Below are 18,591 nucleotides of genomic sequence, written 5' to 3' on the forward strand. Positions count from 1 at the left end.
TATAAATTTGAAGGTCCTTCAATTCAAATACATCCTGAACACTGGGCCATCTCATTCTCTGGCTCTTTCCACCCTGGCTCACCCTCTTTTTGAACAACCATAACCACCGCAGGGGCAGACCTTCCCCCCCGGGAGCTTGTAGGGACTGGGAAAGGAAGTCTGCTTGTATTTGCCCCAGCCTCCCCTCCAACGGGTCAGTGCAGCCGGGTAGCCATGTCCCAGCCGGTGAGGAGCATCCCGCCTGGACTGAGCATCCAGTGCTGTGCTTCAGCTCTGTGACTCCTGACCAATCTCCTCAGTGACGTGGCTGGAATACGCAGCACTGAAAACCATTCTTTTCTGAAATTCTATTAAGGGAAAGGAGATGGGAAACGGAAACAATAAATATGCTGGGAGGCAGTCACAGCTAATGCACTGTCGCCTCGGGTGCTCCTGAGAACCTGACAGGGGCAGCCGGCGGCTGGCGCTCTCAGTGAGGTTTTCTAAATGCACGGCTATGCAGAAGCCCCCAGAGGTCTGTAAATTCTATTATTTAAAAATGGGTATTTTCAGTTTGAGGGGACCCAAAATCTATCCATCTACGTGTATTCTGGATCCTTTCTGTGAACCCCTTGTGACCGCATGGCAATTGTATTTACAATCACATTGACCCCTAATGCTGGAGAATTTGGTTTCTGCTGAAAGGCTGGAGGAAAACTGCTGGGATTTAATGTTCACTAGACTAGAACATCTTCATTTTATCTAACCCCAATCCCTTAAGGCAATAAATGTATGTTAAGTCTTAAACCCAGACACCTGGGGGAGAGAGTCAGCTCAGGTTTAATCTGGAATGAAAATTAGTGTGGGCAGCACCAATCTCAGGGTGGTGTTTTGCTTTTTAGTCCAAAAATGTGAGGTAAAGTTAAAATAAGCGACATTTTGATGATGAGTCTTTATATCTGAAAAGGTGGCAAGAATTTTGTTGTTCCTAAGTAAAATACAGGCATTATTTCTGTGATCTATAATAGCAGGTGACAAGTTCTAAAATGAAATAGATCTCTTTGAGGTATTTATTAAGACAAATGGATTCGTAATTGTTGTTGGAATAAAATGTAAACTTCATTTATTGTTTCCTCTGAAGTGGGTTTAGTGTATGCACGTCAGTGACATTTCCACGATACTATCTGTGCCCAATTTCTAATTTTTTGTTGATACATGGACCCGAAGGACTCTGTGATGTTTTCTGCATTGTGTATTTACTTTGCCTCTAATATTGTGAGCGCTTACTCTTGGAGTGAATAAGCATGAGATTGAGAGTGACAGAAGGAGCAGTACAAGAGAGCCTCAGCAATCATTGTAAACATGGGGTGCAATCCACTTTTAAATGGATTCATGGAAAAAAAAACCACAGAGTATCATCAGAACAAGTGGGCATTCGATCACACTTCTTACTACGGCTGGTGATATTAAAATTAATTCATAATTCATAATTATAAAGTTATAAAGGCATAAACAAATTGGGATAGAAATTAATTTCACAATAGATAGTCACAGACCTTGAGGTTGCAATGAGAAGGGAATGGTGTGAATCCTAAACTAAATACGCTGCTGGTGCCTGAGGCATGCTGTGTTTACCTCGTAGGTGTGCATTTATACTACGTCGGGGGCGAGGTGTACGCCGAGTGTGTGAGCGACAGCAGCATCTTTGTACAGAGCCGGAACTGCAACTATCAGCACGGCTTCCACCCGGCCACCGTCTGCAAGATCCCCAGCGGCTGCAGTCTCAAGATCTTCAACAACCAGCTCTTTGCTCAGCTGCTGGCTCAGTCGGTTCACCACGGATTTGAAGTCGTCTATGAGTTGACTAAGATGTGCACTATCCGCATGAGCTTTGTTAAGGTGAGGCGTGCTTGCTTTCAGATAGTAAGCTGCAAGGTGAAAAACAAAATAAAACAACCCCCAAAGCATTCTTTGGGTGCTGTGGCAGCTATTCCACCCGTTCAAGTAGGCAACCGGGTTTTTGTTGTTGTTGTTTTGGGGGGGTTTCTCTTGGAACTTGGCTCCGTTGTTTCCAAGAAGAGCTCCTCCAGGAGTATCAACTCTCTTGTTTAGCAGTTACAAGGAAATTCTTAACCGTTTTACTTTTGAAGGAAGAACAAGTTAAGGTAGTAATCTGATTTTTTTTTCATGCAGAAGATGAAGTGACAATGATAATTTTATAGGATTTGATGCCACAGAGGGTTTTTTTTTTCATCTCTCAAATTCCTGAGCACTGCTGTCTCTCAATAAATGTTGTTGAATGTACCTGAATTGAATACAACATTGCCCTTACTCTTAGCATACAGGCCAACAGAGGAGATCATATTTATAAATAAGCTACAAAATAGACAGTGGTGGCTCTAAGACAAGCTAGTGTACATTAAGTGCTGTTATAAAGGCATAAACAAATTGGGATAGAAATATTATGTTGTGTATGATTAACTCTGAGTGAGTAGTAGATGTTCTGTTTATGAATATTTATTGAATTTCTCGAATTAGATCTTACTAACGTTGATGTGAAGGTTTCGGAGAACTGAGGAAGTTAGTGGGAAGGAAAACCAACTGGATTTGCACACTGAAGTCTTTGGCTGTTCCATCTCTTGCAAAGCACTTGCAAATAATTCTGATATTTCAAATCTGAACTTGTTTATCAAACTCTGGGTCTGTGTGACAGTTTTCACACTGCCGCATATCCATCCAAGAAATCAGTGTGGCTTGTTCCAGGTTTTTTTCAAAGTAAAATTTATTAATTCTTTAAGATTACCATGAAAAAGAATTGTCCTATTTTTCTATACTCTAATTTTTATTGTATTTATAATTTTAGTAAATATCTTAAAAATAACATCAAGAATATAGTTTCCAATTAAGAAAATGGCTTTTTGAAACCATTTCTTTCATGATGACAAAGCAAATTTACTGCTAAGCTTTAAAAGCATTTTTATATTGTAAAGCTATTAGCAATTACCTGGAAATCTTTCCAAATGTTCTGATGCTTTGGAGCCAGCAGAGGGCATTAAATTGCCATTAACGAACAATCATCTGACTCACAGTTATTTTTTCCAGGTCCATGTTTTTAAATTAGGATGAAATGCCAGTACGTCAGAGTTAATTATTTCACTCACATAAGCTTGCATAGACATCTGATTGTCCTAAGATCAGCTAGATCTATTTCATAAAGCTATACAATTCACAGAAAACAGTAATACTGCAAATATCACAACAGACAATCAGTTTAAAAGAAATTTAAAAGTTCTCATCATGGGGAAGAAATGTGTAAGTATTGTGAGGGGATAGATGTTAACTAAATGTATTGTGGTGATCATCTTGCATATATCCAATCATTACGTGTACACCTAATACTAACACAGTATATATCAATTATATCTCAACAAAAGTGGGGCGGGGGGGGAAGAGAGTACATATAAAAATAATGTAAAATATCTCATTAGTAATTTCATATCAATTATGTAGTGATAGGATAATATTTTAGATCGAATTGAATAAAACACATTATTAAAATTAAAAAAAAAGAAATTATAGGACTAAAGACTGGTGGCTACCACTGAGAGATGATGGACTAGATCATCTTTGAGGCATCTTTTATCTTTGATTTTTACTGATTCCAGGACTCAGTCGGTCAGTCAATAAGATATTATTGAGCGCCTGCCATGGACCACACCAGGTGCCATTCTAGGCATTGGGATACATCACTGATTCCTCAAGATCTCTGCCCTCATGGACTCAGTATTCCATAGGCAGAGACAGGCACTAAACAACAGCTATAATAAAGAATGTGAATGGAAAGAGAAACATAGAGCAGGATATGGGGAATTGGAGTGCTGGGGTAGGGGTAGGTTGCAAGTTTTAAAAGATGGGCATGGTGGGCCTCCATGGGGACTTGAAGGAGACAGGGGAGTTAAGTCATAAGGGTATGTGGAGGGGAAGCAGTAGACACAGAGGAAGGGCAAACCATACTGCAAGAGCTTACCCCCTGACATTTGTAGGAGCGGGGAGGCCAGGGTGCCGGAGTCAGGAGCATGAGTCAGGGAGCCGGGGGTGGGGTTTGGGGTGGTGAGATCCACCGCAAGGATTTCAGCTTTTACTCTAACAAGATGGGGAGCCCCTGAAAGGATTTGAGCCGAGAATTTCATAATCGGACTTATATTTTTAAAGGATCACTATAGCTGCTATGTGGGTTGTAGATACTATGCAGGCAAGGATGGAAGCCGAGAGACCAGCCTGGAGGCCATTGCAGTATTCAAATGAGAGTTGAAGTTTGCGCCCACTAGGAGGAGCATTCTCAGAAGGTGTAAGAAGGGGAAGGATTCTGAGTTGCACAGGTGATTCCATGGGGGTGGGGGGGTAAGTGAAAGGAGGAGTTAGAGAGATGAAGTTGCCTCCACCCAGGAGGGAGAAGATGCAGGTGGGTCAGGTGTAGATAGAAGACTAAGACTTCAGTTTTAGTGAGAATAACTCTGTGATGTTTGACACGCATCCACGCGGAGATGCTGAGTAGACAGTTAGATGTACGAGTCTGGATTTAGGGAGAAAGGGCTGGGCTGGAGATGTCAATTGGGGAATTGTAAGCGTTTGCACAGTATTATCCATGAGCCTGGATGGAATTGCCCACAGTGTGAGTTTAACAGAGAAGGTCAGGGCTTCTAGGACGGAGCCCTAGGACACTTCAACCTTAAAAGATAGGGGAAAAGAGAAAGAACCAGAAAAGAAAACTGAGAAAGAGTAACCAATGTAGTAGTAAAACTAAGTAAAAGTAAGGCACTCTTTAAACCAAAAGAAGAAAGTATGTTGAGGAGGAGAGGGGACGAACTAGATCACGTACTGCCCAAGGAACAGGAAGACTGAGAGCTGATCATTAATTTTAGCATGTAGAGGTCCTTTTTGATCTTAGCAGGAATAGTTTCATTGAAGGCTGGGGTTTAAATGCTGATCAGAATGGAATTAAGAGAGAATGGAAGGAGAGGAATTGTCCATACAGCCAGTGTGGACAACTCGTTTGAGGGTTTTTGCTAGAAAGGGGGTCAAAAATTTGGGCAGTAAGTGGTGGGAGTGGTAGGGCCAAGAGAAGTGTTTTGAAGATGGGAGATATTTCAGCATGTTCCTATGTTGATGGGAATGATCCAGCAGAAAACAAAATATTGCAGGAGACAATGGGGAGATTTGCTGGAATGATGTCCTTGGGAAGGCAGTGGAGCCTTATGCACAACTGGATGGACCGGCTTATTTGGAAGATGGATAATCTGTGGTGAGAAGTAGAAAGGCTGAGTATGTTGGTGCAGGTGCTGTGGAAACTCTTCTGATTGCTTCATGTCTCGTTAAAATAAGATGAAAATTGAGAGGAAGGCAAACCATAAGTGATGCTGAACTCTGAAGAAACAAACTGCTGAGGGTTGCTGGAGGGGAGGTGGGTGGGGGATGAGGTAACTGGGTGGTGGGCATTAAGGAGGGCACTTGATGTAATGAGCACAGGGTGTTATATGCAACTGATGATGAATCACTAAATTTTACCCCTGAAACTAATAATACGGTATATGTTAACTAAATTGAATTTAAATAAATATTTTTTTAAAAAAAGATTATCATTCACAAACAGACTGGGGAGTAGGTGTTAGACGTTTTAGGGAACAGAAGCAGGAGTGAGCAGTCATTTGGTGTGTGGGGGGGAGTGGGAGAGCACAGGGACTGGGGGAGTGTCATTCATTGCAGGTGGCATCAGAGATGCACTTGAGGCTTGTGGTCACGAATGTAAAGTGTGATCAGGCAGCATGGTTGTGTTGAAATCCAGTTTTTTAAGAACTACAGATAATCACTGTTCCCAGTAACAGTGATGTGTTATGTCTCTTCATTTTTAAAATTACTTGTCACTGATGTATAACATACAGAGAAAAAAGATAGACCAATTTATTTTTTATTTATTTTTACGGTCTCTCCCACGAATGGTAATAAATTGGAAATTGCCAAAAGTGAGCCAAAAAGAGAGAGAGGAGAAACACGCTTTGTTAGCCAACCCTGAATAATCAAGAGCGCCCTCACTTCTGTCTTTACACCTTTCACATCCACTCACTGGTCTGTAGTGAGCATCTGTTTTGTGCAAAACACTGTCTTCAGCAGGAAGGGATTGAACATAAAGTCAGGCTCCTTCCCTTGTGGAAGAGAAAATGATTTGCCAGTGTTTCCAATGTGACTAGAGACCAGACCACTCTAGGTCCGTGTATTGAGCTGTGAGCTCAGAGGGAATCCTTTGGTTTGGACTCATCTTCGGGTGTCTGGGTGATGCAAAAATTGTCCCGTACTTACAGGAAGGTGGAGCGCACGCTCTCCCGGCTCTCAGGAGCTGCTCTGGGGTGTGGGCTCTGTGTGCACCCACACCTGTCTCACACCTCTAGAGGCTGAGAGGCTGACCCGGAAGTCTGGTCCCATCACTCCTGGCTCTGTTCTTGCTTTCCAGGGCTGGGGAGCTGAGTATCATCGCCAGGATGTCACGAGCACCCCCTGCTGGATTGAGATTCATCTTCATGGACCACTGCAGTGGTTGGACAAAGTTCTGACTCAGATGGGCTCTCCACATAACCCGATTTCTTCAGTGTCTTAACAGCCAGTCATGTCTTAAGCTACGTTTCTATAGGATGGATGCTATTGCAGGCGGTGGCTTATATAACATTTCAGATTTGCAATTAACTGAAGTTTCTAGTACATAATGTAAATACATATAATATATACTATTCGTATTTTTTATCACCAGTTGTTTTGTGCTAGAATTTCTAGTTAACCTGATGCCAGTACAACGTGATTAGAAAAGCAGGTTTTTCATGCCTATGCTATAAGAAGAAGCAGCTTCTTTTGTGGGAGGAAATAAATGAAAGGCAGTTGCGTCAATAGAATTTGAAAAATGTTGGCAGGAAAAAAAGGCAGCATTAGTCAGCCGTGTCATTATAAGGCATGTTGTGTGGCCTACCAGAAAAATATCAAAACTGTTTATATCTTACTAATCAGGGTACTAGCAGCACTAGAGAAAGTGACACTTTCAGACAAAAGAAAGCAGTCAAACCCGTAACATTTAAACAATCTCACTTTTAGTGCTATTGGCAAGAAGGAAAAAAAACCAAGCTTGTAAAATTAATTATGTAAGATAAGTCACGTAAATTATTTTATTTCCCAAGTTGAAATACCTATAACTGGACTGTTGTGCTGATATTAATGGTACATTTGAAACAGATTTAAACTGTGATTGGAAAAGAGACTGTGAAGCTGGGAGTCATGTTGCCTCATGATCTACCACTGTAAAAATAAAAATAATGAGTCTAATACATGGGAAGATTCATATGAAAATAGCATGAAATGAACTGTATTCCCAAATTGCAAAATAAGACCAGAACTTAGTCCGAGAATCACCCAGGGAGACCTCCACATCAGAAATTGGGCCCCTGTTTTCCTGGTTATTCCAGTCAAGCCATCTGGCCGATGTCCGAGTCTGCATAGTGAGCTAAAGGACCATGTGTGTAAATCCTAGGTGGAGAAAAAGCAGTAAAGTAACAGGGTTGGACAAAAGCATCGTATGTTTAATCACACCTTCTCACATTCCCATTGGAAGACTTCGTGGCGAGGGCACTCCTTTTGCCTCATTTCCCCTACATGTTGGCACATACTATTTACAGATGACTAAAACAGTGGTGAAGCCTTTGGGAAAATCTGGACACATTGCTGGGGTCAAATTTATGAGTTATATAACTTAGTGTCTCGATCTGCTGGTCACAGCTGGTAGCCTCTTATAAAGCTGAAGCCTCATACCTGGAAATAACTTCCCAAATAAAATAATAATTTCGTAACCCCTATAATTTCTGGGGAACAGTGGTACTGAAGAGTGGGACATTTAAAATATATATGTACGGTATTAAAAACCTGTTCTTATTTACTCTTGGATGATAAAGAGAGGAGAGGATAATTCCCCACATTTCTAGGTACTTTCATATATAAGTATGTATATATATATATATATATATATATATATATATATATATATATAGTTCTCACCCACTGAACACTGCATTGCTTCGAAAAATATTTCACACCCTCTTAAAAATGTATAATTTAAGAAGGTAATTATGCTTGTAACAGACGGTACTTCAGTAATCCAAGAGGTTTCTTCATTTATGCATTCTATCTCAACTCTTTTTAGCATTAGTGCACACAATAGTTGCTTCTCATTAAATTGTATTCAAGGTAGACATGATCCTGTGAAAAAGATATATACGAGTGAGCTCCTACTGTCACCTCTTGTAAGGACTAGTGTTATCTAATAGAAACTTTCATATATGCAATAGAAAATAGTACATTCTACGTTAAAACTAGGTGGTCCATTTAGTGTTTAGAAAACCCCGTAGTTCGTTGGTTCAACTACGTATTGTGCCCGTGAACAGGCCGGATACAGTGTTAGGTACTGTGGACTCACATGTAAACCAGAGACAGCCCCAGACTCTGGAGCTGAGAGTCTTGTTAGGAAACCTGTGTAGACATCTTCATGTTTCAGAACTTTTAAAACAAAACAAAACTTACAATCTTTCTTCCGCTCGAAAAAATATAACTGATTTCTTAATTATCTCTATTTTGAAACTTATTTCCCTTCTCTTCTGAGCAATCAGGTAAGAGATGAAGTCTTCCTTGGAGAAATTCTACTTTTCTTCAGTGCCCCAAAGTTGTTTGTTTTCTCCCCTTACTTCCCTGTTTTCCAGTTTTTTCCCATTTCCTCTTTTCTTGGAAAAGGCATTAATACGGTGAGTCTTCCTCACATGAGTACAGCTCTGTGAGAGCATAAGTACACATGGTTTTTGCTCCGGAGACCTAACATAGCTTTCTTGATCTCTTCACAAATGCTCAAACTCATCCTCTGATAACCTTATACCTTTACAGAATTAATCATAACTGGTCACTTATAAATTACATTTAAAAAAATTAACAAACCTGGATGTTCATGCAGGTTTGGTAAAACCAGGACAAAATATTCCAGCGAGCCTGTGTTAATCCTTTGAAAAACAAATGATTAAAGTGGTACATTTGCGTCATCACCGGTCCTCTCTCACCAAAAGTCCGAATTAGGATATGAGTGAAATTCAGAAAAGTTAACCCTCCGGTCACTGTAACTAGTCATGTTCTCATCAGGCTTTTAACATTTTTGCTGGCAGGAATTGTCCAAAGTTGTAATGTAGCATTTTCTTTCAGACTTCCACGTTTGCTCATGTAGCATTCATTCCTTTAGATGGACAATCCCCCAAAAATGTAATAGCATTCCTTTATAGGATAACTAGCAAAGTGGACATGCTAAGCCATTTAAAGGCACCAACAATGCCAAACATTTTTAAGGTTGCCATGGACAAGGGTCGTGCAATACAGAACAACGTTTTGGCCTGCTCTGAAGACCCAGAACATTTGTTGTGTTGTTCAAGCCTGTTTTCTGTTCTTTTCCTGTTTAAAAATTGAGATGTGAGAAGTTTGTTTTAGTTAGATGATATTTTACTATCTGCCAGTGCTTTGGAACTATAAAGTACTGTCACTTTTCAACACATTTACCTTATTTTTTTTTTTTACATTCAGTATAAATCAGGAAAAGTTGAACAACAACATAGCACTAGCACTTAGAATCCCCTTTTCATTGTCTTCTAAGGGATTAGAAGCAACAACAAAAGCATTTTCTAAATATCACCTGCTAGACTTTAAGCACCTGCTTAACTTTGAATGTGTCCTGAATATTTGGTATGTATATTCAACAACTAAAGCAAACTATAATGTGCATTCCAAATTTGTCTTCCCCTGTTATGATTTAGCAGTTGAACTGTATGACAAGACTAGGGGATCCTGACATATGTTCAAATTAATGTAACACAAACCAACAAGAAAAGAAACCATTTCTATTTAAGTAATGCTTTTGATGATCATATCTAGGCTTCAATTATCCTTCAAATGCACACTTATACTGTTATGTGATTGTTTATAATAAACAATACTGTACCTATATGGTTCTGGCTCATTTTTCCCTACAGACATCATAGAAAGGTCACTGTATATGGGTCTTTAAAGTGATTTAAACTGTCTTATTTTGAAAATGAGATGCTTTTAAAATCCAACATGCTATAGAGAAATTAGGTAATGGTTTTGAATTAAACATCTTGGTATCCCTGGCATTAAGTATAGAATCTTGGAGATATTTTGTGGTAATTTTAGAGAGGATATGCATAGAAGCTTTTTTTCTGGATAGTGGTAAATATTAAGTGATATTGCGACATATAGGAAGGAACAATTTTATTATTGTAAACATCTGTTCATTGTACATATATATTAAGTATCAGGAAAAGTGCTAAAGATGACTAGTGAGGAAAAAGTAAGATAAAATCCAGGAGGAAGTTCTCAGTTCCCTCCATTTCCTTTTAGTCTTAAAATGGAGGGGGAAAATATGTAAATATTTCAGGAAAGCTTAGCCTTCTCATTAACTTGATCAAGGTTTTCCTTTTTAATTTTTTTAAGAAATGCTCCCTTTATTCAAAAGAGGTATTTGTCGACTTCCAAACTATAAACAAGTGAAAGGCTATTCTGGTTCAGTTGTAGGCGGCGATTGTGAGACCTCCCGTTCAAGCTGTGAGTTTATGGAGAACAGTGATAATGTCTTGTCTGCTTTTGCATCTTCATGGTTCCCGATCCTGTTCCTGCCTCTGATATTTGGTATTGGCATTTCAAACACTCATAGTACAGATTTTTTTAATATAGCGTGGCATAGACATACAAGAGAGTCTTTAAACAGTAACCTATCTTAGAGAAGAGCTATTTTCATCCTAGAAACCTGTGTATATTCATTTATCAGATTGTTCTTACGCATCAGCCACTGTAGATAATAGAGCAGGCACTGAAGATGAAATGGCAAGTAACACCGTTTCTGCCTTTAAAGGAATTTGCAGGTTTGTGGAGGAAGATGAACGAGTACGCCAGTCAAGGGCAGTGCATCATTGGTTGTGGCAGGTTGCGCTCCATCAGGCCCTAGGGGGCTACCTGGGAAGGCTTCTGGGCCAATCCCGCTTGTCTTCCTTCCCATCAGTTCCCTGAGCAAGTCACCCAAGACCTTCCTGAGCCAGGCTGGGTGCCTGCTCTCTGTGCTGCCATCATACTTGTGCTCCTCAGTGGTCAGTTATTAATTCCTGCACCGCACTGTTTACTTGTCCAACTGTCTGCCAGACTGGGAGCTCTTTAAGGGACAGGATTGTATCTATTCATGTTCATCGTTTTCCGGCTATTGTTTAGAAAGGCATTTGGGGTTCGTATTATAAAAGCAGAAATGATATTTGCTTCCAATTCCCCTTTTTAAAAAATCAGCATGTATTTCATTTCTCTTTTTTTTTTTTAATATTTTATTTATTGGAGAGACAGAGAGAGCAAGCACAAGCAGGGGGAAGAGGCAGAGGGAGAAGCAGGCCTCCTGCTGAGCAGGGAGCCTGACCTGGGGCTTGATCCCAGGACCCCGGGACCATAATCTGAGCCACCCAGGCGCCCCTCATTTCTCCTCTTTGAAATAAAATAATTGCAAGCCTCCAATTGCATGCTGTAGCTGGTGGGGTAAGAGAAACCTGCTTATGATTTGGTTTGGGAATAGGTTCTCAGCTGCACTCTGCTGTAGCAAAGAAAGGTAGCTTTGACGGTTAAACAGTTACAGTTGTTTTTATGCCAAGCACTTATTTTCAAAATGTAAATTTTGGTAAAGATTAGGAGGAAGCCTGAGGAATTCTGATGTGGCTCTAGCATTGCGGTGCCAAAGCAGCTGTAAACAGTGTGCAAACAGTGAGCGGGGCCGGGCTCCAGTAAAATGTTATGGACACCGAAATTTGAATCTCACTATTTTTCAAATGTCATGAAATGTTTTCCTTTAGATTTTCTTCCACCATTTAAAAATGTAAAAACTATTCTTAGCCTGCGGCAGAACAGAAACAGGCTGTGCTTCGGATTCAGCCCGGGGCAGGGTGTCACAGTTTGCCAAGTCTTGCTTGGAGGACTGAGAGGCCACCCTGAGTGTTCCACCCCCAGCCGTGCTCCCCTCCGTAAGCAGCCTCATGAGACACCCCAAGCTGAGCTCAGCCAGCCACCAGCGTGTGAGCAACGACAACAACAAAAAGGTGGCTATTTTAAGCCATCATGCTTTGAGGTGGTGTGTGTGGTGTGTTGGATAACGGAAACGGTGCTCCTCACCGTCGTTCTTATGTTTGGAATGTTGATGAGACCTTGTCTTTGATTCATCAGGAGGCCTCAGGTGAGAGTTGCTTCTTCTCACAAAGTGTAGGCATGCTTATTTGGGAGCACCTCCCATGTATTATTGTATGGTTGCTCCTCTGGTTCTGATCAGTATCCTGGCTCGAGATGATTTGCCAGTACATCAGCTATGTAGGAGATGTTCAGAATACTTGCATCTCTCTCCTAGACTACGTGGGAAGGCTTGCTATTTTGGTTGCTCGAAATAGATCAATTCCTGCTTCCAATTATTAATAGCAGAGGTGAGCTATTCCATTTCCCAGCTAGGGTACAGTGTAGACAGGAAGGCAGCACTGGCTTCTGAGGGCCCTGCTGTCCCTTTGCTGATGTGTTGGTGACCCCAGCATCTGACCTTCCACTTGCATCTAGTAGAGTTCAGGGCCAGGTGCTTGTTGGTCAGAAAGCACCCAGCCTTCCTCTCCAAAGTGAGCACCTGAGAGTTGCTCCCTGAGTCTCAGTTTTAAGTTCTCGTACTGGTTTAGAATAGGCAATGCCCATCCTGGGCAGGGGCTGTAGTCATTTTCCAATTGCAGACAAAGCCGGAAGTGTTCGAGAAATATTGAGATATTGGATGGACTTTGTGCCCTATTTACAGGCAGCAAATGTCTGGGACTAGTGAGTATAGGACAGTTTCAACTGTTGCTGTTCACTGGTGTGAAGGAGAAATAGAAAAGACACAGGAAACAGGAACATATCGTTTCAATGTAAGGAAGAGAAAAGGGTACCTCAATATGAGAGGAATGCTTGGTTTTTTCTCACTTTCCTGGGCACACGGGTCCACTCACTAGCACAAAAGGCAGGGTGTTCATGCCATGAAGTCTATTTTATTTTATTTTTTAAAGATTTTATTTATTTGAGAGCGAGCACATGAGGGGGGAGGGTCAGAGGGAGAAGCAGACTGCCTGCTGAGCAGGGAGCCCGATGTGGGACTCGATCCTGGGACTCCAGGATCATGACCTGAGCCAAAGGCAGACGCTTAACCGACTGAGCCACCCAGGCACCCCTTATTTTATTTTTTAAAAAAAATTTATTTAGAGAGCAGGAGTGCGAGCAGGGGGAAGAACAGAGGGAGAGGGAGAAGGAGGGGGAAGAATCTCAAGCCGACTCCATGCTGAGTGCAGAGCCCGACACCGGCTGGATCTCATGACCCTGAGATCATGATCTGAACTGAAACCAAGAGTAGGTCACTTAACTGACTGAGCCACCCAGGCACCCCCCATGAAGTCTCTTTTAGAAAGAAAAGGCCAGCTTTGTAAGTATAATAGGAGCCTGGAAAAAACAGTCTCTGAGCACTACCCTGCTAAAAACAAACCTGAGTTTTCATAGTAGCAGACAACTTTTGATGATCTTAGAAAAATACTGATTTCTGTAAGACTCCGATTCCCTCACTTTCTGAAGGAAATGATGTTGTTCCAGTTAAAATCCCCCCACAGATGATTCTAATCAACATGATGGGGAAGTTCAGGTATGTACGTGTATTTTTATATAATTATAATAAGTAGTAATACATTTTTGTGCAAATGCTTAATATTAATATAATACTATTAATATATCCTGTTTGTAATTAGATCTTCAAAGGCAACTGGTATAAAATCTTATTAGTGCTGACTGTGGTCTCCAATTTGAGGACAGTAAATGATACAAGGTGCAATTATAAGAGAGGAAAACAAAATCTCACTAGTCATAACTTCTGGTTGTTTTTCACATCTTAAGAAAGACACAGGGAGCAACTCTCAGGTGCTCACTTTGGAGAGGAAGGCTGGGTGCTTTCTGACCAACAAGCACACATCTTATGCGTTTCTGTATCACTAGGCTAAAGCTATGAAGAGGGAAGATTTGTTTATTTTGCTGCAGTATACAATAACAAAAAACCATTAATCTCTAATGCTTTAGAATAATACAAATGATTATTTGGAGGGTAAGTAATAAATGTTAGGATAATACAGGAAAGTAGTCCGTGTCCTGAGAAGGAGATGAGATTAACTGATCTAATTATTAAACAGTTCAAATATCTTCACTAAGATAGTTTTAAAAACATTTGTTAACTTTAAAACTCAATAAAAGCAGCATTTTAATCAGATCTTTTTCTATAGTGGGGCAGTTCAGCCCATTTTAAAATAAATAGCTATCTTTTTTTTTTAATAAATTGCTATCTGAAAACAGGTGAATGTATGAGTGAATTCAACAGCATCTGTTGTCATGATTATAATATAATATTATATAATATATATAATATATATAATATATATATAATATATTATAAGATTATAATATTCATTTTCATAGCTAAAGAAAATGAGCTGAAGGAGTCACAATGATAAAAGAATACTAAATTTTCCATGTCAAATACACAAAAGAAATTAGGACAGTTTGGGGCGCCTGGGTGGCTCAGATGGTTAAGCGTCTGCCTTCGGCTCAGGTCATGATCCCAGCGTCCTGGGATCGAGTCCCGCATCGGGCTCCCTGCTCCTTGGGAGCCTGCTTCTCCCTCTGCCTCTCTCTCTCTCTCTGTCTCTCATGAATAAATAAATAAAATCTTTAAAAAAAAAAAGAAATTAGGACAGTTTGACAATACCTGTACTAATTATGTTTTCTAATTCTAGAAAAAGAAACAGGAAATTATAAAGCAACAATCATTTGGAAGATCCCAAATTGGATCTTTTAAACCAACCCTGGAAACCCAAAAGCCACAAAAGAAATATCAGATATGTTAAAATATACAAAAACTAAAATCTTGTATGGCAAAATACCACAAAAGAAGTAAATAGGCAAATTTTAGATTTGGGAAGCATTGGGCGTCCTGCTCAGCAAAGAGTGTGCTTCTTCCTTTCCCTCTGCTCCTCCCCCGCCCCACTCGTGTGCACACACTGTCTCTCTCTCTCAAAAAAAATCTTTTGAAAAAATTACAGGGTTAATTTTTTCAAAAGATTTTATTTGTTTGACAGAGGGAGACGCAGCGAGAGAGGGAACACAAACAGGGGGAGTGGGAGAGGGAGAAGCAGGCTCCCCACCGAGCAGGGAGCCCAATGCGGGGCTCAATTCCAGGACCCTGGGATCATGACCTGAGCCGAAGGCAGACGCTTAACGGCTGAGCCACCCAGGCGCCCCAGACAGGGTTAATTTTTATAATATTCACCAGACTTTTGCATATTGAGTAGAAAAAGGAGGCCTAAATATATGACTAGTTGATTCATAGAAGAACAAATCTAAATAATGAACAAGCATATATGAAGAGGTACTCAAATTTTCCACTATTGAGAGAAATGTTAATAAATGTAACAATTAGCAGTACATATCTATCAAGGAAGAGTTAACAAAGAACAGTAATTCCTGCTGGCAAGGATAGGAGGGAAAGAAATTCTCCCTTGTTGCTAGTAGACATTTGCAGTGCTAGAGCCTTTTGGGGGGGAAAGACATATATCTAAAGAAAACACCTATCTATATATTTCCCTCCACCCAACAATTACAAGAATCTATTCCAAGGCCATTGAACCACCAGTACCTACCAGTACATAAGTATACACTACAGGGAGGCGGCATTGTTCATAGTGGCAGAAAACTGGACACCAAGTGAATGCCATCAACAGTGGAATGATTGAATGTGATGACACATTCCTACCATGAGATGCTCTAGAGCCATCTAAAGGAATGAATCAGAGCTATAGAAGTGACTTGGGGGGACTTCTATCTACACAGCACTGGAGCACAAAAAAGTAATATGCTGACGTGTAAATATGCCCACATTTTTATGTAACTGACAGCTGCTATATGTGTGCCTATGTGTGTTTAAGATTTGCAAAACATAGAAAAAATAAGGAAGAATACATGCTAGGTTGTTGACATACTGGAAGGTGGGCAGTACGTGGAAGACTGAGGGTGGGAAGCCAAAAAATGAAACAAAAGGGAGAACCTAAACCAGAAATCCTCAGTATACACAATATGATGACATTGATGTATTTATATAAAATTATATGTGTGTGTACAGAAACTTGAAAAAATTAGCATATATTGAAGTGCCTACCGTGTTTGAAACTAGGCACTTAGAAGTGTTAGCTCTTACTTTAGCAACAACATTCTACTGTGGGCAGAGCATCATTTTTGGAGACAAAATTTAATTCAAGTCTTGGCTCTGCATCCAACAGACCTGTTTTACAAGTCACTTCTCTGAGTTTCTTTCCTCATCCAAAAACAGGGACAATACTTACCATGTTTTGAGGTTCAAATGAATTAGCACATGGAAGTACCTTCTAAAGTAATATAATTAAGGTGTAAATAATATTTGTCTTTTTAACATATTCCAAAACTCAAGGGTTAGTGTACAAAGGCTTTATTTATTTATGACAGTGGATCTACTGTCAAATGTGAAGTCCATATTAAAACTGCACTGGCCTCACCATGATTACATACACAGCTCACACGACTTACAACAGTGTGCAGTAAGTAACTTAGAGTCAGAAGTCCTGGATTTGAATACAGCTAATTGTGCAATCTTGAGCAAGTGACAACCTCTGCAAGCTTGCTTCCGCATCTACAAAATAACTGTTGTGCATACACTGTGGGATTGTCGCAAGAGTAAGCAGCTGGAATTGTTTTTGAAAATTATAAAATGCTAGAAAATCATAAAATGCTAGAAAATCATAAAATGCTAGAAAATCATTGTCATGCTGTCTTTAGATTATAATATATTTCTTTATGCACCTACGGGAGGGAAGTTTACATTTGGGCCTCAGAATGGATGGTAGGAAACTACAGGGGGAAACTGCACTATAAATAAGTGCTAAATATATGGAAATGAAGATTTATTAGTAAAAACATTTCTTCCTGTAAACTGAAATAGAAAGCAAAGGAAAAAGCGTAAACAGAGTACTCTTCTTAATTTGTAACAAGATTTCAGTTTGCAATAAAAACATTTTGGAAAAAGTTACCCATGCACTGGTAAAAATTCAGGCAGTACAAAAGATTATTTTGATAAACGATGGTCTCCTAACCACTGAACTCCCCCATTCTGCTACTCTATATCATCAGTGCCCCCATTTTGCCTTATGGAAGCAACTCCCGGTTTTGTATACAAGCTTGTGTGTATAAATATATCTTTATATATAATTTCTGGTAAGATTGTTAGAACCTTTCACATTTACCTATTCATAATTAAGTCTTTGACTATAGACCACTTAAAATTTTTGGCCAATATTGCCTTTGACTATTCTTTTGAGGGCCATCTGGTTGGTCGTCTTCTTTTTCTCCACAGTAGTTTGGATTAACTACTTCTGAAGCAAAAGATCTATTTTTTAGTTTTCTTTCTTTTGTTATCACTTTTTAGCAAGTTTTTGCAATACTCTAGAGCTGATGAGCTGATGAGCTGAAGTAAATCACTGGGTTTCTCCCTGAAGTGAGCCCTCCTGGAGTGATGTTTCTGTCATTAAATCCTGCAGGCTTGTTTACCCACCCCTCTGAATCACACTCAAGTGTGATCCCAAGCCTGGGAATGGTCTTACAAGATTTCAAAGAGCTTGATTTACTGAAACATATGTTATTACGGAGTGTAATAACACTGGGGCCGTCGTTAACCCATTGTGATGAGTACTGCTAGTTTCCTAGCTTAAATATCTCATGCTCGCTCATTCTTCTGACACTTGATTGGCTGTCTCATAGAAAAACTCATTCCTTGTTGGCCTCGTTTCTCCTCTGCTCAGCCTGAACTCTGTTACTGAAAGTACTCTCTCAAAAGCATCCTAATCTCGTCCTCTTCTTCCACTAAATGAACCTGAGATCAAGCCTGCAATACATCTTTCCTACTACGACGGCTGGTTGAGCCCCACAAAATAGTGTCACGTAACTGCAGGATGCAGAATTATAGAGTCCTGGCTTCCAGTATGCCAAATCTTTAATGCCATTAGGCAGTATTATTTAAGCTATAGTTTCACCTGCAGTATTATTTAGGCTATAGTTTGGCTGCATGTAACGAAGACATCATAATAATCATGGCAGACATAGGATATTCCATTTCTCTTGCAGGTAATCGGTTTCTGGCTAGGATGGTAGCTCTGCTGCTTGAGGCCATCCAAGGACACAGGTTCCTTCTCTCTTGTTCCCTCATCCTCAGTGAATTACCCACATTTGGCCTACAGGTGATCTGCTGCTTGGTCCACATTCTAAGGAGCTAGATAGAGGGAGGGGGAAAGTGGGCTGCCTGCTTTCTTTTAGAGGGCACTAGCTGGAAGTTGCACACATCATTTCTGCTTCTACCCTACTGGCCATTAACTTACTCACGAG

At 40.2% G+C, this 18,591-nt stretch overlaps 1 protein-coding gene across 8 annotated transcripts in view; it reads left to right on the top strand.

The window, feature by feature from the left end:
* The window catches only part of SMAD9 (SMAD family member 9), an 80,925-nt gene extending 70,883 nt beyond the window's left edge, over window positions 1–10,042 (top strand). For all 8 annotated transcript variants that reach the window (XM_078070437.1, XM_078070439.1, XM_078070433.1 and 5 more), the window contains 2 exons: window positions 1,622–1,878; window positions 6,485–10,042. In XM_078070437.1, coding sequence (XP_077926563.1) covers window positions 1,622–1,878; window positions 6,485–6,628 — 401 coding nt within the window. In that variant the 3' untranslated portion in view covers window positions 6,629–10,042. The remainder of the gene's footprint in view (window positions 1–1,621; window positions 1,879–6,484) is intronic.
* The last annotated feature ends 8,549 nt before the right edge of the window (window positions 10,043–18,591 follow it).

This window comes from Halichoerus grypus, chromosome 4, assembly GCF_964656455.1.
Source record: "Halichoerus grypus chromosome 4, mHalGry1.hap1.1, whole genome shotgun sequence".
Classification (NCBI taxonomy): Eukaryota; Metazoa; Chordata; class Mammalia; order Carnivora; family Phocidae; genus Halichoerus; species Halichoerus grypus.